This window comes from Lemur catta, chromosome 19 (assembly GCF_020740605.2).
Source record: "Lemur catta isolate mLemCat1 chromosome 19, mLemCat1.pri, whole genome shotgun sequence".
Classification (NCBI taxonomy): domain Eukaryota; kingdom Metazoa; phylum Chordata; class Mammalia; order Primates; family Lemuridae; genus Lemur; species Lemur catta.
Window position 1 is genome coordinate 12,951,053 of NC_059146.1, and position 25,766 is coordinate 12,976,818.

The window sequence follows — 25,766 nt, forward strand, 5'->3', positions numbered from 1 at the left end:
TTCACTCAGTCCTTATGAGTTCAATTGCCACACAGTACACATGCTCGCTCAACGGCATCTAGTACCCCCGGACTAGTACAGTGAAATCATCATGCATGTATGTTCTTATACTAACAGAATGTGTATTTTATTTTCTTTCCATTCCGAAAAACAAATTAAGGTCAATTCTAAATATAATGGTAAAATAAACCATAACTGGGCTATTAATAAAAATTATATGTTGGCCTTCTTTATTTCATTTTTTCCTATCTCCTATTTTGGTTAAAAAAAAAACGAATGGAGAGTGTCTTAGGTAAAATAAAATATGGATAAAGACATTTATATTTTTGTACATAAGAAAATAGTTTGTTTACCAACAATCAAAAGAAAAAGATCCTGAATCAACAGATAAGAATACCCCGCAATTGTTTTTACATTTTATCTTATAATTACTTTGCTTTCAGAGTCCAGTCTTGGAAGTAATCCAATCTCTATAAGAAGTCACTCGCGTATAGACACCTGGCTTATTCTTTTTACCGCATCCATCACCCCAGCTTACTATTCCAACAAGGTGCCAGATATTTCTGGAATCAGGATAAGCTAGTGGTCCACCAGAATCATTCTAAAAGTCGAAGGAAAAACATGTTTCTTGTCAAAGAATTTCCTTTTACCTCTCCTCTGGAGTTATCAATACCTCCTGGGCACTGAAATCAATCTGCCGTCTTTTGACTTAGAACTCTAACACCCTTGGGTTTTTTCAAAGCCCAAGGCAGTTACAGTCTGAAATATAATTGCCTACAGCTGCCAAATGGTGGATTGGGAAGATGAGCATTTGCCTTTATAGTGAGTCCAGCCTTGAATATGGGGAAGGTGACTTGGCAGCTGAGGACACTGCACTGAGCTTAAGTGTCCCTGATGAAGCCTCTGAGGAATGAGTCACTGCAGGACACGCTCAGCCTCTTTCTGCATCTCTGGTTAAGGGGGAGGTAACATTCTAGGTCTGTATGTTGCCCAGAAAACAGGACCAATATTATCTTACAAATGTCTAAGTATTACTTCCTGTCTGGATTCCAGACTGATAACTTCCTGAGGGCAGGATTATGTTCACCCTTGCATCCTTAGTATGTAGGCTGATGTCTGGTACATAAATGGGATTAATCAACTTTTTAGTGGATTGAAATGAGAAGCTACTAGGTGAAAATCATTAACAACAACAAAAAAATATGTGGAAAACAATTTCTATTTGGTTGGGTCTTTGGGAGAAAATGATTTGATAATGTAGCTAGACATACCTGACATGCATCAGCTTCTCCTGACATAAATCCAGCACATAGCATTTCATCACTCACCGCACCAGACAATGCATGCGGGGCGTTGCAATTTTTGTTGTCAATAATCTTCAAAAAGGCTTCTTGGAGTATCACTGGAAGGGGACCTAAAGGCAATAAATGCTCCATATTATGGGGATCTTAGCTTTGTTTGTAGGGTCCAGAATACGCATAAAACAGATTCTTTTAGTCACCAACAACTAGGCCAGTCCCAGCTAGTTAATCTCTTCCAGATATTTGTTACACTTTACTGCCTAACAAATAATTCCAATTTTTTCAATTTCCATTCCCAGAGATGGGTTAGAAAGTGGCAACAATGTGGGGCCATGCTTTTTGTCCCTCCACTTAGTTTTCTTTTCAGTATATTTATGGATTGACTAATCGAGTGAGAGGATGATTGATTGATCAATTAAATAATTATTCCCATGAAGCAATAATGCTTTTATAAAAAAATCTTACCATTCATATAAAGTGTTCCCCATCCCGTAACTACAACACTGTCATTTTCTGAAAGCTCCATTTTGGCTTCAGGAAGACAAATCCTACGAACGTACTTTGTAAAAGAAACTTCTTCAGCAAGCCGCACAAGGGCGATATCGTTATAAGCAAGACTGCTATAATTTTCATGAAAAATAATGTTTTGGACTTTCCGTGTTATATATGGTTTATTTAATACAGTTCCAAAGTTGACAGTCCAATCTTCTGAATTATTTTTCCTAGAGGATACAATGTAATTAAAACACACTCAGTTTCTGGGTCACAACAGTGTTATTAATGGTCTTTATCTCTTAACTACAAGGCATGAGGTTCCCAGCCAACACTATAAACCGCTTAAATTCTATTTTTAAAACATCTTTCACATGGAGATGTTATAAATGTTGCAGTTACATAAAAATAGTGCTGAGAACTCTTAGACCTGTCGACTTTCAGAAGATCCTTTCAAGTAGGGTCACTGATATTTTCTCCTGGTAATTCAGTTCCATCCAGTTTCCTAGCAATGGATTTTGGCAGGAATTATATGAGCACGCTCAGTGTCATAAGTGGACTGGGTCCAGAATTAGTCTTATTGCCATATACTGTGGATTCCTAGAGCCTGCGGCAGGCTCTGGGTACCCGTCTATAAAGGATTGCAGTTTGATCTCACCCAGTCACCCTATTATGTTGAACTAGTCTACGCATCTTGTCTTCTAATCTAGATTTTCTAACCAGTATCTCCAGTTCCCCACTGAGACTCTTTCTCAGTTTAGGACCTAACATCCTGTTTAATTATTCTCACCCTTCTTTCAAAATTCCAGATGTTATTTTTTTTTTTAAGGTTTCAAGACCTTCATGTAACCGTGACACTCTCCTATCCATCGACCATTCTAAAATCTTCAGTGATTCCACAAGATCACCAGCAGCGCTGCTTAAACTTCATTCTCTTAGAATCAACTCAGGCTCTGCCTCCAGAGATTTATACTTAAAAGGCCTAGTGTGATGCTTAAGGATGTACGCTTTTAACAAGTCCTGCAGGCAGTGTTGTTCCTTTTCCACACATTTTGAAGAAGACTGTTTTCACAACTCAGATACATATTACTCTGTCCCATCCACCTGCCCCTATCAATCAAATCTTCCATCTTTTGGGTCTAGATTAAATTTTACACCTGATGGATATGCTCACTTTCTTCTTCAAATTTTCATCATGTGATGTTTACTATACTGTACTACCTTGTGCCTCTAATATATGACGTTACATTTTTTCAACTAGATTGTAAACCTCTGGACGGCAAGACAAATAAGCACTGCAGTCAGACATACTGGAGTTCACACTCAATTTCTTTTATCTAAGAGCTGTATGATCTTAGACAAGTTATATCACCTCTCTTAAGCCTTGGTTTCCTCATCTTTAAATACTTTAAATTATACCTTCCATATAGAATTATTGTTGTGATTAAATGAAATGATATAAGTAAAGCACTTAAGGTCAGGCCAAGGTAGCTATTTGGAAAATGTTAATTGCTTCCATTCAATTTTCCTTCCTTTCCCTAATTCAAATGCTTTGCTTGCCCTTCAATTACGCAGTTTATTATAAATTTCCTGTATGACTCTAAATTTCATTTGGCATTGATGAACCTTCACACAGTTAGGTTAACCCCTACGGGCCATCCAGAATAGACCTGCACCCAACATCCTTCATTCAGTCACTTTCAAACTTACTTAGCAAAGCAGTGAGCTGCAGACACTAGCCACCGGCTGCTGACCAGAGAGGCCCCGCAGTAGTGCTTGCCTTTCCACTGCATGCTGGCCTGCCACGGCCATGCCCCTGCCAGGGCATTTTTTCCATTTACGATTTTGTTGCCAGCTATGATACTGTTGACCAGTCGTCTCCCACAACCTAGGAAAAGGTTTTATTTACACAAGAGCAGGTATCTTTGATTATGCCGTATAAGAAATATATCTTAAAATATTACTTAAAACCCTCCGGTGATCGGCATCCCTTAATCAATGCTATTTCTTTCTTGCAGTGTATTCTCACAATGGTCCCCTCACTCCATCTTGGTGTGAGTGACTCTTATCCTCTTTTCCAGTCTCAACCACTGCCTTTTATTCTATCTATTTGTTATAATTCTTGTCTCCACAGCTAGATTGCAAAATTCTTGAAGGTGGGGAGACTTAGCCGCGTTAATATTTGCATCTTGCTTAGTATATGTAGTGCTGGCTGCAAGGCACCATGTGGACAAGAGATATTCCATAAATATCCATTGAGTGCATGAATGCATGGATGTATATTGTGGCCAACATGATACTCTCAAGAGAATTTATTTAAAAGATGTAGCTAGATGCGGTGGTGTGTTCCTGTAGTCCCAGCTACTTGGGAGGCTGAGGAAAGAGGATAGCTTGAGCCTCGGAGTTCCGGTCTGTAATGCGCTATGATTGCGCCTGTGAATAACCACTGCACTCTAACCTGGGCAACACAGTAAGACCACGTCTCTAAAAAGTAAAAGTAAACATAAGAATTTTTAAAAAGATGAACTATTTTATCGTATAATAAGTGTATTTCATATAGCCTAGTTTTATAGTTTGTTCTTATTCTATGTTGTCCTTTTTTCCTGCAGCCTTTCTTATTTTAACTTGTTTAACTATGATATTCTTCCCTCATATTTCATTATTTGAAATAAATTCTCATTTCACCTTTTTGCATAATTCCTTACAAATGTTAAAATTCATAGACCAGTGTTGTTTTTCAAGAAGAAATTCCTAGTAGATATCCAGTATATCCAGTCATTTTAAAAGAGTACTGTGGATTTCCATATGGTGTGCTTCAAAGATCATTTTTAGAAAAATGATGAAATACTTGTGAATGTATCAAATGTATAATAAATGTTCTTAACTTACAGTTGTTGGTAAGCTGTTCGTAATTAGCCTTGCTGATTTCTGAAAGTAAAAAAATAAAATAAAATAAAACAAAGTAAAATAAATAAAATATCACCAACTTTCCTAGCCCAATTACACCCAACATTTAACTATTCAGACCAGTTCATATATTGACTATAAGCCCCTTGAACTTCTATGTGTTATATTTTGACCATCTCTCCACATCTTAACCAGGTAGTATAGGAAAGGTGAAAGGAAAATAAATAACAAAGATTTCAATTTTATGATAATTGTAGTAAAATATTCAGTAAAATAAGAAGCTGACGCTCTTATAAATATTTGAATGTCTTTCTCTATGGTAATTATTTGTATTCTGAAATGCTGAAAATTATCTATATTTTTAAAAATTTCAATTAAAACTATATTTCATTCAGCCCATCCTGCTCTTGAGTAATCTCCCTACTAAGACTGAATTATGAAATTTTAAGAACTTAAATTTAAATCTTGTTCCTACTGGAAAGAACCTTTAGAGAGAAAGAGAAGAGGAGGGAACCAAAGGCAGAAACACTAGAACATGCTGACTGTACTCCCTGGGACATAGAGGGACAGTGACCAGGGCAGCCCTCTTTCCCAGCAACTACCAACAGAGCAATTTTATTGCCTCCCTGAGAAGCTCCCCCTCAAACGCACTTCCTGTGAGTGGCCCGTTGGTGACAGAGTCTGTATTCTCAGGCGAAGAAGCTGTCACTGGCAGCTGGCAGCCTTTCAAACCTTCAAAGACACTAGGATAAACGGTCATCCTGGAAGAACCACAAAACTGGGCTCTGGAACCACACAATTACCACCTCGCAGGCCTTTTAACAATCCAAGTGAGAGTTTCAAGATCTTTGCAGGACCTTCAGGATCTTTACAAACTTCATTTTCTCTATGGGGGCAAAATCCTATCATTTCTTTCCTTTGTTTTCTAGGGAATTATTCCAGGCAACTTTTTTATTTAAGAGTAGTACGACTCCAATTCTTCCACAAGAATCAGTGAGGACTCCCATCCCCAACTTGGTTCTTACTCCTGCAATCTCCTTACTAATGACCATGAAGACCCTAAATTTGCTCCCTGTCATGAGATCCTGACAAAAGTAGGGAATAAGGAGGAAAGCTGCTTCATTAGGACCCTCACCCCCTTTTCCAAGCGTAACGGCCAGCCCTTCCAAACTCACATGCATTTCTGCAGTTGAACCCTCATTCCTAGCACTCTTCGGACAACCATTCCATGGGACTGCTCCTTCCATTACCAAGTCACTGCTAGGAATGATGGAGTTTGGTAAGCATATTTTTTCGCAAATTCCTGAAACACTTAGCTTATATATCCTTAGTTTCAGGATATATAAATATAACACATAGAAGTTCAAGGGGCTGATAGTCAATGTATGAACTGGTCTGAGGTCTGAATAGTTAAATGTTGGATGTAATCGGACTAGGAAAGTTAGCATTTATGTTCTTATTCATATTTTTAGTTCTTTTTTTTAATGGTAACCAGAACCCTAAGTGATAGAATATAACGGAAATAAGTCACATACCTGTAAGTTTAATGGAATCAGGAACTGCATTCCAGGATGACATGTTTTCTTCCAACATCTTATGTAAGAGATCCTTGATTTTAGTCCTCATGTGATCTCTCTTTGCTGGAGGAAACTTGAATGTCAGCTGTAACTGTACACTGGAACCATTGCCATAAGGCCTAGAAACAACGGAGATGTTTTATTGTGTTGCTTCTTGATCTTTTAGATATTTTGTGAACATATTGAATTGCCCACATTTTAATTATCATATTTCCTTTACATGTATCCATGAAAAAATATGCAGATATGGTCCCAGTGTGTACAAAGTGCAAGGTTCCCTAAAAGTCTTCTAACTAGTTCAGAGTTGCTATTTATGGAAGAAGATATGGACTACAAACTATTATAGAAATCAGAATATTTTAAACACATGTGAGAAACTGAGTATCAGCCAACAAATGACTGGCCTAAGATTTTATTGTGATACAATAAAAAGAACCAGTGCTTTCGTGCAGAATTTTTTTAATAATTTAATTTTAAAGAGAGGAGAGTTAAATATAAAGGCAGTGCAGGGAAGCATTCAAAAGACAATTTCCAGCATACACTGGGAGCCAGCGCTCAGCTTCTTCCTATTGTTTCTTACACATAACCAGCCTGCCCCAATAGATACACATGATCAGAAAGCTCAGAGAGAGCACTCTACGGCAGGAAGAGCATCTTGATTATATGTTTAGTACATTCTTTTTACTAATCAGAAAAGGAGATTAATTCATTTTTTAAGGCTTTCAAACCAAAAGCCATATTAATCACAATTTGTAAAAAAATGAATCCACGATTCTATACTCAAATAATTATGATCAGTTGAAGGGTCTTTGAAGGTTTTTGTTTGTCTGTGAGTGAGTAGATTGGTTGGTCAGCTGTATTTTTTGTTTATTTTGTTCTGTGAGTTCAGAATTCTCCAGAATAGATGCTGGCAGTAACCAAATTACAAGCGCACTCTATGTTTATCCCTCTTCCCCATATACCATATCTTCCTCCCTGCACCCATTCCTACTACCACTACCCTCGGGCACCCTTCAAAGGCATATTTGGACAAATCAAATCTTAAAATATTGACTTTGTTTCACAGCTCTTGCAGGAATTCTAATAACTAAAGAAACCAAAAGAGGATTACTTTAGGGAAGGCATGGCCAGATGGGCGTGGATGGCAGAAGAGGTGGTTAGAATATGGGTAGAAAAACAATCAGGTTGGATTACTTCTTTTCCATAGAGTTACAATTCTCTTTCATCATAGGAGTCAGTTAGCACTGAACATCAACAACCTTATAATTCCCCTGCAGCTATAGAGGAGATTACAGGTTTGCATATAATAGTTCTTGCCCTGAACAGAAATTTGCTAAATACAGTGATACTTTATTTTATGGAAAGCTTGTTCTTTCTTCCTTCTTTTCTTTTCTTTTCCTTTCTTTTTCTTTGTTTCTTTCTCTCTCTCTTTCTTTACTTCTTTTCTTTCTTTCTTTCTTTCTTTCTTTCTTTCTTTCTTTCTTTCTTTCTTTCTTTCTTTCTTTCTTTCTTTCTTTCATCTCTGTCTTTATGTTTGTTTTATATGTTGTTATCTAAAATCAGGGCTGTGTGATACATTACCTATCCTCCTTCCAAAGACCTTAAATGAATTTGTACTTACAAAAGTTTGATGACCTCAGAGTTGACATATTCTTTATATATACTAGAATTTTGAAATGTATATGACATCTGTCAAGAGAAAAAAGAGCCACCATTATATGTCTATTTCAAATTTATAATAAAATTAATAAAAGAAATCTTTGATTTACCTTAGTCTCAATATCTTTGCTTAGATCTGTGCTGTTTTGTGAAGCTGCATTTGTACAACTTTCATTGTATATGACTCCAGAAATATGAAAATCACCTTGATAATAGTAAATCTTTCCTGTAAAATAAGGAAATACTCAAAGAATTTTAAAACAAGAAGTGGGTTCAAGTCCATTTATATCTCCATTTCAAAACTAATATTCAAGCCAGTGTTAGAAATAACCTAAGGGAGGAAGAAGGGAAGGGGAAGAGAATGGAGGAAAATGGATATCCATTCATTTTACAAATGGCAACTGCCCAGGTTCCATTGAATGACCTCTCTTCTTTCCTTCATGTGATAATACATATCACTGTCCTGCTAAATCCAGATATACCTTCAGCATCTTCCTCAAAACAGCAATGTCAGCAGTCACTAACAATTACCTGAGTATACACTTAAGATGAAACCTATTTCTTGTGTATAATCTAAACTCTTAGCCTAGTAATTACACAATTAATCTTTCTAAGCAGTTCTGACACAGGAAACATTACCAGCACCACCTTTCACTTTCTGGATCAATTTACTTACACTCTCTTGCACCTTTGGTATGCCCATTGCCTCTCAGCCTGCTTTCCATTCCTTGATGTCATTCCTGGAGGACTCTGTGCTGCCCTTCCATCTCCCTACAGCGTGTGGCGGATGGTGTTTGGTGTGCAGCACAAGGACATATATTCCCCTCTTTTCCTTTCCCCAAATATAAACTGCTTGGCCTGATACCTTAGGCCACCATAATTTAAAATAGGATAAGCCTAGAGGTCATTCTTCCAGGTTATAACTGTACTTTCAAAAATAGGAGCTAATATAAAATAGTTACCCTATTTTGGTTAAGTAATTAGCCATTCCTATATTTTGAGAGCAATTATGTTTTTGATCCACCTTAAAAATACATCACATAGTCTCGAAGAGCCTGAAAACTATGATCTCCTGTGCTGAAATAATTCATTGTCCTATAAGTCAGAAATAATTTTAGTCTAAAATAAAAACTGATTTCCTGTATTTCTATAGATTTCCATATTTTTCCTTAGGGTAACCAGTGCATATGAAAGTCAAATGCCAGGTTCTGAGAAGTTACCTGAGGTCATCTGAAAAGAATAATGCACGTGAAGTTACAGGAGCTAGTTTCAGCCCTGCCACAGATTGGCTGCCCCATCTTGGCATATCACTTTAGCCCTCAGGATTTTCTTTATTAATCACAAAGTCTAAATTACAATAGATAAACTCCAAGACCCTCTTCTTCCTACTATTTTATGATTTTAATCTGTGAAATTTGTCACCAAAGGAGCTAGTGCAAACAACTAAAATCTGCTAACTTTGCGTTACATGCAAAATGCTGAACCTGGGTATATATCACACCCAGCTTAGAGAAACCATGATTTTTACATTCATGACTTTAGTTATAATTTTACTGGAAAACCATATTGGCTCAAGGTGACATTTTAAAATTAATTTTCCCTTGATTATTGTTGCAGACTGAATTTTGTCCCCTCCCCCCAAATTCATATGTTGAAACTCCAAACACCAATGTGACCGTATTTGGAGATGGGACTTTTAAAAAGGGAATTAAAGTTAAATAAGATCATAAGGATGAGGCCCTAATCCAATAGGACTGGTGTCCTTCTAAGAGCGCCAGATCTTTCTCTCTTCTTATCTCTCTCACTCCACCCCACCCAATAACACACACACACCCAGAGGAAAGGCCATATGCGACATAGTGAAAAGGTAGCCATTTGTAAACCAGGAGGAGAGGCCTCTGCAGAAACTAACCCTACTAGCACTTTGGTCTTAGATTTCTAGTCTCCAGAACTGTAAGAAAATAAATGTCTGTTGGTTAAGCCAGCCAGTCTGTGGCATTTTGTTACGACAGCTTCAGCTACTACAATTATTTCAATAAATTGATGGGAATCTATTCTATACCCTATAATGTGGCCAGTGATTTTCAGTTTTACAGACATAGCAACAGTCTTACCTGGTAACCTGCCCTGGATCCCAAAGTTTATGATAAAGTCTTTTATCTTAAGATAGACATATATGTTATTACCTCTCGAAAACCCTGTCATAGACTAGTAGATTATAACCCTATCTATACAGCACAATCACCACAAAGCTTCCAAAAGGCACACATGGGCCCCAGTCCTATTGAATCAGGTAACCTATGGGTAGGGCCCAGAATGAACACTTCTTTAAAAGAGCTGCACAGGTGATGCTGAGGGGATGCCAGGACTTAGAACTATCACATAAACCATCTGAAGGATTTTGGAATTGCTTATACATGTGTACATAAACTTTTAGAAATAGAGTTAAGTAAAACAGTTAAGAAAGAGCTGAACCAAGTAATTTCTAGAATAATGATTCTTATGAAATATTGATCTCTGAGTTAATCCAGGAGGTGGAAACTCAAGAATGAAAAAATGGCTTGAGGAACAAGAGCTTTAAGGAAAACTGATTTCATACCACTTAAATGAGGGACTACAATAGCTGTCATCCAACTTAAGTTGTTCTCAGTGTTAACAAAGATTGTGCTGGTTCCTAAGCCAGAATCCTAGAGCAAACCCATCTTGCAAACTCCAAACAACCTTTACAACAGAGTTTGTATGTCTATTTTTTCTCCCCAAGTGGCCCAGTTCAACTGATTTAACTTCAAGTAATATAAGCAGCTCTAGCCTTGTATCTGAAATGTTAGGTGGTTGACCATGTAAGGACATTCAAGGGTGAATTCTGGTCTGCACTCTTGCTGCTCAAGCCAGGGTGCCGTGGTTCCCCCTCGCATCATGCCTTCCCATTGAGGCATTGTTTCCTGAGGAAAAGGGACCTGTTAAGATGCAAACTGTATTTTGGAAGGGTAACTATTAATAATTAAACTGCTGGGCTCCACTAACATATTGATACAATTTACTCACAGGGGGTTTGATTTTTGATGACTTAGAGCATTGTCCTTAAGGACGTTATGTGAAGAATGTTATTTTTTAATGAGTAAAGGAAAGGACAGAAAGATCCATGCAATGAAAATTTTATGGATAGATATGGCAGGCAAGAGACTATAAGCAACAACTACCCTTCTGAAGGACAAGTCCCAAGAATGTTGCGGAGAAACAAAGGAGAAGCCATGTTGAAAGAAAATGTGGAGTTGTCACTGAATCAGCCAAAACTTCTCTGCACTGCATTATTGTGTAGGTTAATATACTTCAGAGAAATACAACTCAGAAAAATCATGATAAAGTAGAATAATATACTTAAGATATTAAGTATATTAATAGTAAGCGTTTAAGTGAGCTATGCCATTTAAAACCTTGTGATATCAAGCAAGTCACTTGGGTTTTCTGAGCCTCAGTGTACTGCATGTGAAAATAGGGATAGCAGTAAAACCTGCCCTCCCTAGCTCAGAGGATTATTGAGGATCAAATGGAATCATGGTTGTCAAATTTTTTTAATAATATTAAACAATTGCACAATTTAAAGGCATCTTTTTCTGAGAGGTAAAAATAAATTGGAAAACCAAGCTTTGTGATTGTACTGTTAATAAAGGTTTTAAAAATCAAATCAAGTTTGTACCAATATTTAGCTATTCAACCATGCTTGACCATTTACTATTAAAAGAGTCATTTGTGGATTATCCATTGCTGCTTACTCATCATGTCTTAATTACCAATAGCAGAGTTGAGCCAAGAAGAGCAAGGATCTCTACAGTTTAAGATGTATTTAGTACAGGATGTAACAACACAGCACAAGCCCAAAACATAAGCTTCTTTGATGACAATGAATATTGAGCATTTGAGTCTCACCCATTCTGCCATAGCTAGTGATCTAATTTATAAGGAGGCATCTGATTCAAAAAAATTATAAACTTTTGTGTCAAAAAATGGAAAAGTATTGTGTTGAACTAAAATAATAAATAAATGAGAAAACTTTCAAGAAGAAACTTAATATTCATGCTATTTCTTACCCGTGTTTAAAACTAAAAGGAGATTTAGTAGTAAGGGTAAAAATTGAAAATAGCCAATACTGACCAACTGCCAGAAAATGAACAAGGAGACCAATGGTTACTCCCAAGATTGCCGCCACTCCAAGAAAAATAAGGATTGTCTTCCACAGTGGCCAAGATTGTCTTCCGGAAGATGTGTCGTACCTATAAAAGAGGAAAAAATGGCTCAAATCAGATGACAGACATTCTAAATCTACCTGGCTCTCCTTTAACTCATGGTTACACGTGATTTATGATTTGTGCATTAGTTCCTTATGTTAGTTTAAACATAGAAACCTCAGACACCTCAAAGAGACTCTAATGCTCATTCACTTAAATCATATTTGAGCACATGTTAGCTTCTGGGGATACAGCAGTTAGCAAAATAGACATGGTTTCTGTCCTCATGTAGCTCAGGAGAAATTGACTTGCATTTTTTTGTTTTTTTTTTTTTAATCTAAAGCAGGTTCCAAAACATTAGGTTTATTTGTAAACTATAGCCATATCATAAACATGAAAAGATTTATAAAAAGATTTATAGATGCAATTAAATATATAATATAACAGGTTTTAATTATAGGTCTAATAAATTTGGAAGGAAACACCATGGTGTCAACTGCAGTAATCCCGGTGCTATGAGATTAACTATATTTTCTAATTTTTCTACAACAAATGTGGATTATTTATGTAGTATAAATTAATAGCTACATTAGTTGTTTTATCATCAAAACCCATCAATTATATAAAAGAGAATCAGAAAATATGGTGGCTTGGCGTCATACACACAGAACGGTTTAGGGTCACAGTCAGGTTTTATGGCCACACTAAACCTAATCTATATAAGGCTTGGATGCTAGTTATTTTTTGTATCTTAAAAGACATAATACCATGTAATTGCCCATTGGAGGAAGGGCTGTAACACGAAAATTTCTGATTTCAAATTTCACAATAACCTCAGCTGTTTCTTCGATCTCTATATTCTGCATCATTCCAAGTAAACCTTGCCAAACAGAAGAGTTTATAATCAGGGGATATGTTTGGTGAATTAGATATTCCCTATAAATATGAAAATCTTTTTATTCTCATCCCTTCTAAGACCAATTGACTTTTAGCTACATAAGTTCTTTTTTTCTTTCAAATATGACCTTATCCCACAGCTGTGCAACTCCACCCAGTTTTATTTCCTCTTCACTCTGTTCTCTCTTCTTAATCCTATCTTTGTCTCTTTAGATGACTTGCTAATTGGCGTTTCCCAGAACCAAAACTATTTATCAAAGCTCTTCAAAGAAACTCCTTATTTCAGACATGTTCCATACTTGAATGGGGTTGTTTAATCTTACCCTCAGAGGAAAAAAAGGCTATGCAGGCATAATGTTTTTTGCACAATATTTATAAACCTATTAATATTTGATAACATGTTTCTTCTAATGACTATAAAAAGTGCACTGTGAGTCTAAGGTCTCAAATTTGTTTTAAATTAGCCAGTTATAACTTAGTCTGGCAGCTTAGTCTTTTTGAGAAATGCATCTTAGACTGAAGGACTCAAACATTATGTAGCCTAAATAATGATTCTAAGTAGTGAGATGATTTCTATACAAAAAATCACTACTTTACAGTTTATAAGAGGCTTTTCTCTGAAAAGTCCCTTTGGATGCTCTGGAAGTTTCTACAATATACACATTGTTTACTATAGCTCTGATAAGACTTTTCTTCCCTCAAATGGCTTTCTTTATGGCAAAAACAACTGCAGAGATTCTTTTATATTTAAAAGATTATAGTAATTTATGATTAATTCAACCCTTCCTCTAGTAAATGTGATATATAGACTCTAGGAATTGATGAAATGATTATTATTTCTGAATAACATCTGAATTTGTTAAAATACTGTTCTAAATATTTTTTAAAAGATCCATTCATGAAACAATTTACTTTCATTTGCCAAATTAATTTTTGTCCACAGTTTTTTTCAAATGGAGAAATTTGCATTCCAAGATGAATCCCTCATTTAGCAAAGAGAATAAGTTAAAAAGTAATCTTCAATTAATTTAATCAACTCCATATAATTATCTAAATTATAATTGCCTCACTTTTAGACTGAATCATACTTCAAGACCTCTTTGCTATTCTGATATAATCAACCCTTTGTCTTAATCAACTTACAATAATGATGTTAATAAAATGTTAATAAAAATGATGCTAATTACATTATTCACACTTTTAAAATATCGGTCTCACTATAATTCTCTCCTCACAGTCCATGCTAGATATTATTTCTTAGGTTAGATTTCCTTATCACCACATTCTGGCATTGCTCTAGCAGTTAAACAGCAAAGCATTAAAAAAAAATGTAGTTTTCATTTATTAGAACTTCATTTACAAACTATTTGAATTATATGCACCTGAATTCTGTTACATAATGAAAAGTGTTAGATCAAATTTAGTTTAAAATTTTCTGTATTTTTTCCAAGGCTACTTTCCATTAAAAAAAATTCTCTGAATTTTATAAAAATAAACCTTTTTTATTTCCATAGAGTTTTAAATCACACTTTTCTCTAGAGAAATGTGCCTGAGGGGTAGGAAAACATAATGATCAAATGGGTTGAATAGCCTCCATCTCTACTGTCTTCTGGAGCTTTGAAAAGAAGAGTCTATGGAAGGGAACCCATGTGAAAATGTATGACGTTCTGAGGAACACCTGCAGTTTGTCAGCTGCTAATTCAGGATCTATATTGTAAAGTGTCTTATTCCAAAGATCTGTAATGGCATTCAGATTTTTAAATCATTTCTAAGAAAACCTTTTAACACTAGAAAATTTGATTTCAATTACATTGCTAGAAAACAAAAATGGTAGTGTTCTTATGGGTGGTTATAAAAGAAATGCTAAGCCTCGTTTCCTTAACGTTTTAGGTCAATTATATACTTATATTCTTTCTCAGTAAGCAAAACTTTGCTGAATTCTGATTCTTACTTTTAACTCTGAAACTTTCCCAGAGACTTCAAAAGGCCTTTAGACCTCAGACAATAGCATGTGTCTTGACAATGTCCAGAAATAAAACTGAATTATAGAAAGAAATCAATTAACAAGAAACTAGAAGATACTCTATAGCAACTTGTGAAGTTTTACAATCTCCCAAATAAAATCCTATTTACCTGTACATAATGTTCTGATTGCTGTGGCTGTGTCAGAGATAATGGTGGTGGTGGTGACGACGATGATGATGGTAGTGATGATAGAAACAAGAACCTTCTGGAATAGCTTTTGACTTATGTGCTATGTCCAGTGTTGGTTGGTTGTTTTTTATAGGCTGGGTAAGATGTAAAGAACAAATTAAGATGAAACTTGTCTGACTAGTGTTCATGACAGTCACATTTCTATGGTTTCAAGATAAGAGTCATCCAGAGAATGACAAATGTCCTTGACTTGGTTATTTAGAAAAAAATAATAGCCCAGTTTGAATTAGTTGCCTAAGAGGTACACCCAAGAAATAGCTTTGCGGTAAACAGGGATAATCTCCCAACTCTGTATTTGACAATTCCATTACACTGACTCGTTCTTCCTCAACTGAAACTGGCTACAACCTAGCTACAAACAAGTAGAAGTTTTTGGCAAATGTCTTTTCACAAGGAATCAATTTGAATGTAACTAATATTGCCACAATTCTGATACAAACACAATTCTATCCAGTTGTGGTTTACATTTGCATTTCCTTAATTATTTATGAGAATAATCATCATTTCACATATTCTGAGGGAATTTGGGTTTCTTCTTCTCAGAATCCTGTTAATAAATTTAGCTTTTCTTTTTTTCTATTAGGTTGTTAATCTTTTTTTCTTATGGATATATATGAGTTCCTCATATATTCTGGATATTAATCAGTTATGTTCACCTATTAATTAATCACCCATTCCCAGGATGCAGCTTGACAATTCATTACGTAATGGGATCTTTTCATCCGCATGGGTATTTTTAAATTTCTAATGATCTAATTGATCATACTTTTCCTTTATATTTTATGCTATGTACTACATAATCGTAAGAAATCTTTCTCATCTTGATTTCTTCAAAGTATTTTCATCTAAATTTTAAAGTTTTACTTTTTACATTCAGGTCCTCAAAAACTTCAAAAATTAATTTTTGTGATAGTATGAATCAATAATTTTATAGTTTTTTAATTTTTTTATCACTTTTTCTTATTAATAGTCTGTTTTCCCAGATATTTTTATTGCAGAGTTCATCTTTTCTCCACTGATGTGTGATATCTCCAATGTTATATACAAAGGAGCCTCCATGATTCTTATCAATCTATTCTATTCCATCGGTCTGTTTATATATATCCTTCTGTCAATACTGAATAATCTTTTTTTTTTTTTTGGAGACAGAGTCTCGCTCTTTTGACCTGGCTAGAGTGCTGTGGCATCAGCCTAGCTCACAGCAACCTCAAACTCCTGGGCTCAAGCAATCCTATTGCCTCAGCCTCCCAAGTATCTGGGACTACAGGCATGCGCCACCATGCTTGGCTAATTTTTTCTATATATTTTTAGTTGTCCAGCTAATTTCTTTCTATTTTTTAGTAGAGATAGGATCTTGCTCTTGCTCAGGCTGGTCTCAAACTCCTGACCTCGAGCAATCCTCCCACCTCAGCCTCCCAGAGCGCTAGGATTACAGGCATGAGCCACCGTGCCTGGCTGAATAATCTCAATTAATGTAGATCAGGAGTCAGCAAACATTTTATGCAAAGAGCCAGCTAGTAAATGTTTCAGGCTTTGCAGGCCATATGATCTCCATTGCAACTACTCAATTTTGCAACAGCAGCATAAAAAAAGTCATAAATAATAAGGAAAAAAGAAAGAAAGAAAAGAAAGAAAGAAAGAAGAAATTAATTAATTAATTAATTAATTAATATGGGCATGACTGTTTTCCAATAAGTACTTACTTGTTAAAGCAAGGGGAGAGCCAGATTTGGCATATGGTTTGTGGTTTGCCAACCCCTGCTTTAGATACCAATTCATGGTTTCTGAGAGCATCTGTTTCTCAATCTTATTTTTCTTCAAATTTATATTATTAATTCTTAACCTTCTATTCTGCCATATGTTTTTGAGGATCAGATTACCATTTTAATTCCCAAGAGATTTCGATTGAAATTCTATTTATCTCACAGAATAGTCTGGAAAGATTTAACCTCTTTATCTTGTTAATTGTTTATCAGCATGGTATATCTTTTCATTTATTCATGCCCTCTGTTAGATCCCTTAATTCCATTTTGTAATTTTACTCATAATGCAATATAAGGCAAAGGCAAATATATTAATTTCTGAGATCAAATTGCACATACCACATAATAACTAATTGTTATATATTATTCTATTTGTGCCATACTTGTTTCCCCAAGTGGATTATAAGTCCCCACTATGTAGGGTTTATTTTATGTTTTATACCAATTTCCCATACATTCCAGGTTCTCCATAAGCACTCATAGATTTATTGTTTGATTCTTACAACACGGAACAGGAAGAAAGACCGCTGTTTATTTCTACATAGTATTTGGTTCTTATTATTATAGTACTATTTTCTTTTCATTTACAATAACATTTTGAGTTAGCTCAACTGGCAAACTAACAGAGGTCTTTTTTGCCATCTTTTACTTATTTATGTAATTTTTAATTTATTTATTATTTTAATAGAGTTTATTTTGTAGAGCAGTTTTAGGCTCACAGCAAAATTAAGCAGAAGGTACAAAGATTTCCCATACATGCCCCCTGCCCTTACACATGCTTAGCCTCCTCCCCTGATCAACATCCCCCGCCAGAGTGGTACTTTTGTTAAAACCGATGAACCTATACTGACACATCATTATGGCCTAGAGTCCATAATTCACATTAAGGTTCACTCTTGCTGTTGTACAGTCTATGGGTTTGGACAAATTTATAAAGGCATGTATCCACCATTATAGTATCATACAGAGTAATTTCACTGCCTTAAGAATCAGCCAAGGCCTTTTTAAAATTACACCATTCCTTGATACACTTCTCTCAACAGAACCTAGTTCTCAAAAATAGCAAAATCAGCAGCTCAGATTTATCAGTACTGTCCATCAGAGCCCAGCTCTAGGGAATTGTTTCGTATTTATCAGACTCATGAGATAAATCTCTCTGACCAAGATGCCATTTAGTTAACTTAAAATGGGAGCTACCAGATTTCCTGTGTGTAGAATGCATGAGTCCTTAACGAGAAAACTCTCAAGGAACCTGGGTAATCTTGTCAATAGGTCTTCTATTTAATAAGTGATGCATCTGTATCAAATCCAAATATTCTGAAACTTGACTGACCACTTTCTATGAATCTCCTAGGTTAAAACACTATTTCCTATGCATTGGTAATTTTTGTCACTGAAAATACAATTTGATAATATCATCTGTTCGTACTAGGAAAATTGAGGGAAGACTGATATGCCGTGGCAATGCATGTAAACAGAATGAACATTAATAAAAATAACATTAGTGAGAGGATTGTAAGAGACCGAACTGCTGTTCGTGAGTTTCAGTCTCTCTGTAAAATGAAGAGAGACTGTTAGTACATCTCCAGGTACTGACAAACGAAACTGCTGAAGTGTTATACCTCATGTTAATGAATGGGATTTTGATGAATGAGAGGAATGTGAGAGTGGAGATAAATAGAGTTTGTTTTCTAACCGGTAAAAGTTGGTGTTGAAAATCATTTGGCACCGAGTCTGATACCAATTTTGAGGAGAAAAAAATCCAGAACAAATTACTAAAAGTATGACTGGGCAAATCTGAACATTGGAAGCAATTATTACTTTAAGCCTATATTGGTTCACTTAAAATAATAATTATGTTTAAAATAGATATGCTAATTGTGCTCTCGGAATTACCTCACCAGGCAAATTTTCTTTCCTGGCTGAAGCTCTGATTTCCAAAGTAGTGTCGCCATCTAGTGTCCAATCTGCATATTGCTCTGTGGAAAAAGGTCAAGTTTTAATGGCACATTGAATGGAATTTATACAGCGCTGCCTTGATATTTATTTTTAAACATAGGACTACTTTGTATAGGCGATATCATTAATCTAAAAGATTAAAATAAAACAAAACTATTATATGCATAGGGTATATATGAGCATTAATAATTGCAAAAGAAATCATTCTTTCCCCTATAGTTCTGGTAAGGGTTTGACTGAGATTACCTGGATATTTGCTCCTTTGGTTCCTGTATCCCACCTTCCTTCCTCCCCAACCTCCTACTCTCACAGATCCCCCACCATAAATTGCCTTGTAGGGCATCGAGGCCTATCCTATCCTGCCTTTTTTTCCCTGTCCCCATCACTCACTTTAGGACCCCTAAACTCCCATCTCACAGTTGTCCCATCCTTTAATATGAGTCCTTCTCACTCCTTTCATCAACTCCCTAAACACTGCTGGGGTGTTCTCTGACAGTCACAGCATGTTTTCTCCAGCCTCCTCCTGTCCTCAATCTCTTCTCCAAGCATCCTCTTCATCTTCTTGCTCACACTGGAACCTGGCCTTCCTCCAGTACGCAGATTTCTTTGTCAACATCTTATCTGGTGCCTCTTCTTTCCCTGCCATCCCTTTTACTACTGTCCCTACAGTGGAGTGTGTGTCCTCCCTACTTCTCATTGTCTCTTCTGGATCACCGTCCCGCTGCTCTGGGAATTCAGACCCCGAAGAGCTACTCCAGAGTTCTGGGCATTGCCTGCTCTAGTCTTCTTAAATATTCTGAATTGCTACAGAAGTGTTAACGTAAGTAATAACAGACTAAAAAAACGACACTGCGAACTAAAATAAAATCTTAAGTGTCCCCCCACCCACCGGTTGACTGAATGGACCCCCCTCCTGGCCAAGGGGATATCTTAATACTAAATTTCCTACCATGAGGAGGGAGGTCAGACATGCCTCATCATGACCCCCTCCCTTCTTTGGGACATCCTTTGTAACCCATTAACAGGCCTAAGGGTATACAAGACAAACCTGCAGGTTGTCAATTTACACGACAAATATATGTCTGGTGGCTTGTCTCTGATTAACAGACCTCCTTATCTTAAAACATTCCAAGTCTTCAGACAAAGCTTCATGTCTTTAACCAACTACAAGTCAAAGAATCTTTAAACCCACCTATAACCCGTAAGCCCCCACTTCAAGATGACCCACCTTTTTGGGCAAAAGCAATGTATGCCTTCCACATATCGATTTATGATTTTACCTGTAACCCCTGTCTCCCTGAAATGTATAAAACCAAAATATAACCCAACCACAGCAAGTCCACTTGCTCAAGGCTTCTTGGGCATAGCTCCTGGTCATGGTCCTCAAATTTGACTCCGAATAAACTTCTTTGAATTATTTTACAGAGTTTGGCTACTTTTCAGTTGACAACAGTCATACTTAATTGAGGTTTATTAAGCCAAAAATTGAAGGATGTGCCAGGAAAAGCACAGCCCACAAAGTATCTTTTGTGGAGAGGGCTCTTCATAGAACAGGCTGAGACCTTTGAATTTAAAGGACAAAGGGAGTGCACAAGATAACGGGAAGGGCGAAGCAGGTGAGCAGCAAGGCAATTGATGGCCTTCCTGTGCACTTCTATTTGGTGTGTGTGGTGGAGGGAAGGAAAACTTCCCCTCCACCCCCAGAAGTTTCACTGAAAAATCAACTCACAATAAGGCAGATTAATACGAGAAAGAGATTAAAAATTTATTTACCGTGAACAAGGGAAGAAGCACTGAGTGATTACCCAATATCCCAGTGGGGCCCAGAAGTTTGTATACCCTCATTTTAGAGGGGAAGAGGAGATGAGGAATATAGGTAATTCTGTTGAGTGGCAATAAATGCCTACCAGGGAGCATGAATAGAGGCTTGGGAGAATGAATGGATGTGGAAAAATAGATGGACTTATAAATGATTCTCTCTGGAGATTAAATTAACCTGAGAGACAGATATTACCTTTTGTAACAGCCTAGACAGCAAATCCAGCAAATCCAGGGCCTATAGCTGGCCCGTTAGCTATAGTTCACCCATTTTGGCTGTGGCTGTAGATGACTCATGGCTGTGGGACCTATGTACAGAAAGAAAATATACCCTGTAAAATGGAAAACAAAGTAATTAACTTGTAACTGATTGTATGGATATTAGGACCTCAAACAAATTAGTAGTGATTCTTTGTTTTTACAAAAATCAAATTGAAAGATAACTGATGACAGCCAGGCCTGTCAAAACCCCTCCAGTGTACTACATTGATTTGTGCCAAATCTGCCTCTACGGTCATGTTTAATAAAGAGTGACCCACCAGCAAATGATCATTTAAAATGCAGATTCCAAGGCTCACCCAGAATAACTGTATTGGAGTCTGGGGATGGGGCTCTAGATGCTGTATTCTTGACAGAGACCCCTGGTAAATTTTTTTAGTCTCTTATTAAATTAACACTTCTGTAGCAATTCAGAATATTTAAGAAGACTAGAGCAGGCAATGCCCAGGACTCTGGAGTAGCTCTTTCGGGTCTGAATTCCCAGAGCAGCAGGACAGTGATCCAGAAGAGACAATGAGAAGTACGGAGGACACACACTCCACTGTAGGGACAGTAGTAAAAGGGATGGCGGGGAAAGAAGAGGCACCAGATAAGATGTTGGCAAAGAAATCTGTGTACTGGAGGAAGGCCAGGTTCCAGTGTGAGCAAGAAGATGAAGAGGATGCTTGGAGAAGAGATTGAGGACAGGAGGAGGTTGGAGAAAACATGCTGTGACTGTCAGAGAACACCCCAGCAGTGTTTAGGGAGTTGATGAAAGGAGTGAGAAGGACTCATATTAAAGGATGGGGATTTAACCTTACCCAAAATGCCAAGAAGAAAGTTCATATACTTGATTTAAATGGTTTAATTAAGAAAAAAAGTGTGTTCACAGCTTAAAATTAATCCCAATAATATACTATCTCCCTAGATTTCAGTTAAAAACTTACAAGTTACAGAGGAAAAATCACGATTATTTCCATAGTACAGAAAATATTTTTTAACGTGAAGAGGATGCTTTCATAAAAACCACTTGATTCTTCATTTTGTACCAAATTCTTATTAATTTCAGAAAACCACCGTAAATGCAGTGGGAAGCAGGCATTTGTGCATCCCATAGCCAGCTGTTTTTCAACTTAATATTTCCAGCCAAATCACAGGTATGCTTGATTAAACAGATCACATTTAAAATCACTAACAGTCCCTTGGAAACTGAGGCTAACTGGAGCCTCCTCACCACATAATCTGAAGGCAAATTCCTTTAGTGACTTCAGTGGGACCTAAGATCTGGAATGGTTTACTGACCTGTTATACTCTGAACATCATTAGTAAAGACTAAACTTTTCAGATGCCACAAATTTAAGGCATAGAAAAAACTGAAAGGGAAACACAAAGTGGGATTTAGAAATAAGCAACAAACAAACGAACAAAAAACAGAGATGAAATGACATACAACAGAGAGTAGAATACCATGAATTGTTTGCTCTTTAAGATTCCTATTCCTGCTATAAAAAACTTGGGGTCTAAATTTGGGCCAGTTTTATCCCATGTGCCCTAACTTTAATGCATATCAAACTGCATTAGGAATGTTTCCTACCCAAATCAAACAACATTTTAAAGATCAGGATAAAATGATCCATGTGTGATACAACCACCCTTACCTTGTGTCAGGGAAATACCAGAAACAATTCCATTTCCTTCTTCCTTTTTCTATTCCGTACACCTGACATGCCTGAGGACTGATAATTTTTAACGTTATAGCAAAGCAAGATGTGCCCTTCAGAAGAGTGACCAAGGCATTCTACGGAAGGATGCAGAGATAGCTAAGAGCAGGAGGCCATGCCTATGCCGACAAAATACTGAGTAAGTCTAACCAACATTCAAGTGTTGGTTAGATCAGGCATTTAAGACACCTGTTGATTTTGTCTGTCCATGTCTTTTGGAAGCTGTCCCTCCTGATGTAATCCCCACTGAAGTGACCATAACATCATCTGCCTCCCTTGCCTCCCAAGCTGGCTAGACAAGGAACCCCGTTTCCCTGGACACACAGATTAGACTAGCACTGGCTCCATGTAACCATATGGCTCTTCAGTCCTTTTGTAGAATTGACACAGCTGCTGAGTGGAAAAGTCTCTTTCCTTCTGACACTGATAATTACATGGATAATGGAAGCTTGGAGATGGCAGCGGCCATTTCTAGGACATTTAGACCATGCTTGAGTAAAAGCCATCATTTATTAGAGCAAAGTAAATTCAAAAGAAAAATTGCATGCCTGAATTCATTCTCACTTCCTTAAACTTTTACTCTGGCCACTCACCCGGATTTCTAAACTCTGAACGACTGAATTTCCTGCTTTTCAGATGAACACATGATGCTGACGTATAAATTCTAGAATCAAAACATCGTAGAGCACACGGGAACAAACCATGTCTCTCATGGTGACAAAGGCTGTTATGCCTTCAAATATTAAATCAAAAAGTATAACTTTATATATTGACTCCTCTGTACAGAAAAATTATCTTGTAATCTTTTAAATAATGTTCCTGTCACTTTTTCCATCAAAAACAAAAAACTCAAGGAGAAAACAATTACTGTGAGGATTAAGTGACCTAACTCAAATATTTAGAATAATGCCTGATACTTAGTAAGAAGATTAACTCAATACTAAGCTCCTTAACACCCAAAATACAAAACACAACACATCTATGTGGACGGACACTTGAGGAGAACTCTCTGCTTAAATGAAGGTTGAAGAAAATGTTGATGTTCAAAATTCTCAACAGAACGCCTGGCACCGTCAATTTAGACATTAATTTATATGTTTTCTCAAGTGATGAAGTGGCTTCTTTGGAAACTCCAAATTGCGTAAAAATATGGGTTGAATCTTGGCCCCATCAATTACGACCTTTCTAACTAACTTGTGGGTAAGTTTTCTAGCCTCTATGAGCCTATTTCCCCTCTACAAAAATACAGATCACGATGTTCCGTGAGGATGAAATAAGTCAGTACACAGAAACACAAAAGCGTTGCCTACCAAGTGCTCAACCTTATATAACATTTATTACTATTATTTCTGGCAAATAACTTTATTATCAACTGGTTTTGTGTAACTGGGTATCTCATAACATTTTTGGCAATTTTTCTAAATCAAAGAAATTCTTCAGTTTAAGAACACGAAAAAAACTAGATATTGTCTAACTTACTGCTAAATACAAACAAAATATAAGTGAACTGACATACATCACCAACTGATTTATTTTGTATGTATACATTTTAGTTGTCAAAATTCAGAGACAAGCACCAAGTGACTTAGTTTAATCAAAGGCAACATCAAAACTAGAACCCAGGTTTCCTAAAACAGAGTTGAATGTTCTTTCCTCTCTCCCACACTGCACAGATTTAAAATAAACCCTTGGCTTAATTTTTGAGATTGGCAATAAAACTACTTGTAGTGAATGTATGGAAAAATATTCTAAATGCTACTATATGAATGCAGTAAAATTATGGTTTTAAATATCCTTTAAGATGAAAGCTCGTGTTCTCCCTTTCAGGCCAATATAGATTAAAAGTAAAACTGTGTATTATGATTTGGTACACAGTGAAACTATGACACTGTGTGAAAAAAATTTTTAGAAGTATGCGAACATTCAAATATCCTTAATGTTTAGATGTTCAACTTTATAAAGGCCATAATTTCAAGTATAAATCATGAAATTAAAATGCCAAAAAAAAAATTCTTTCACAAACTTTTCTTGTGTGGCTCTACTTCTATGTGTTAGCTTGTTACTACTGGGAGACTGACTTAAAATATGTAACTAACTGTAAGAGGATTAAATTTTAAAAGTCCATTTATAACTAAAATAGAAAATATCTACAAAGTAGTTCACTTACAGAAGACTGAAACAGAAAAACTAAAAGGAGTAAGAAAACAATTTTGTGATTAAAGTAGACCCCAGAGTCTTACTGGATACATAAATATTTAACCAAAATATCAACATAACTCTTGTGTACCACCCGTTCTTGTATTAGAAACAGAAGTAAGCTGTTTTTCCATTCTTGTAATACTTCACTTAGAATGGCTCCAGTTCCATCCAGGATAATACAAGGTAGTTCGTCATTTTTTTTTTATGGCTGAGTAGGACTCCATGGTATAAACATACCAACATTTTGTTAATAAGCTGTTAATTGGCCTAGGTCAATCATTTCTGCTTAAGTATGTCAAAAATAAACAATTAAAAGGCAAATGAGGGCCAGGTAGGGTGGCTCACGCCTGTAATCCTAGCACTCTGGGAGGCCAGGTGGGAGGATTGCTTGAGGTCAGGAGTTCGAGACCAGCCTGAGCAAGAGCGGGACCCTGTCTCTACTAAAAATAGGAAGAAATGATCTGGACAGCTAAAAATATATAGAGAAAAAAATTAGCCGGGCGTGGTGGCACATGCCTGTAGTCCCAGCTACTCGGGAGGCTGAGGCAAAGGGATCACTTGAGCCCAGGAGTTTAAGGTTGCTATGAGCTAGGCTGATGCCATGGCACTCTAGTCTGTGCAACAGAGCGAGACTCTGTCTCAAAATAAATAAATAAATAAATAAAAATAAAATTAAAAAAAAAAAAGCAAATGAGGTTCCTAAAATTTCCTAAACAAAAAGCATTCTTTTATGCATAATAAAACAAACTTACAATCAGACACGAAATACAAAAGG

General features: G+C 36.4%; 1 protein-coding gene across 1 annotated transcript; it reads right to left on the reverse strand.

The window, feature by feature from the left end:
- Positions 1-290: 290 nt before the first annotated feature.
- Positions 291-15,258, reverse strand: LOC123624142 (transmembrane protease serine 11B-like). Its single transcript, XM_045531760.1, has 10 exons — positions 15,193-15,258; positions 12,089-12,207; positions 8,047-8,162; positions 7,899-7,966; positions 6,236-6,396; positions 4,683-4,721; positions 3,504-3,681; positions 1,767-2,023; positions 1,272-1,414; positions 291-601 (listed from the first exon to the last, which is right to left on the reverse strand). Exons 1-10 carry the CDS (start codon positions 15,198-15,200, stop codon positions 440-442), a joined length of 1,251 nt encoding a protein of 416 aa, XP_045387716.1. The 5' UTR covers positions 15,201-15,258; the 3' UTR covers positions 291-439.
- Between the last annotated feature and the right edge of the window lie 10,508 nt (positions 15,259-25,766).

Excerpts from the sequence above, each read along its gene's own strand:
- LOC123624142 (XM_045531760.1), bottom strand. Across the intron at positions 3,682-4,682 it reads CGAACAGCTTACCAACAACT|GTTGTGGGAGACGACTGGTC; the intron begins GTAAGTTAAGAA and ends ACCTTTTCCTAG. Across the intron at positions 602-1,271 it reads GAGAAGCTGATGCATGTCAG|AATGATTCTGGTGGACCACT; the intron begins GTATGTCTAGCT and ends TTCGACTTTTAG.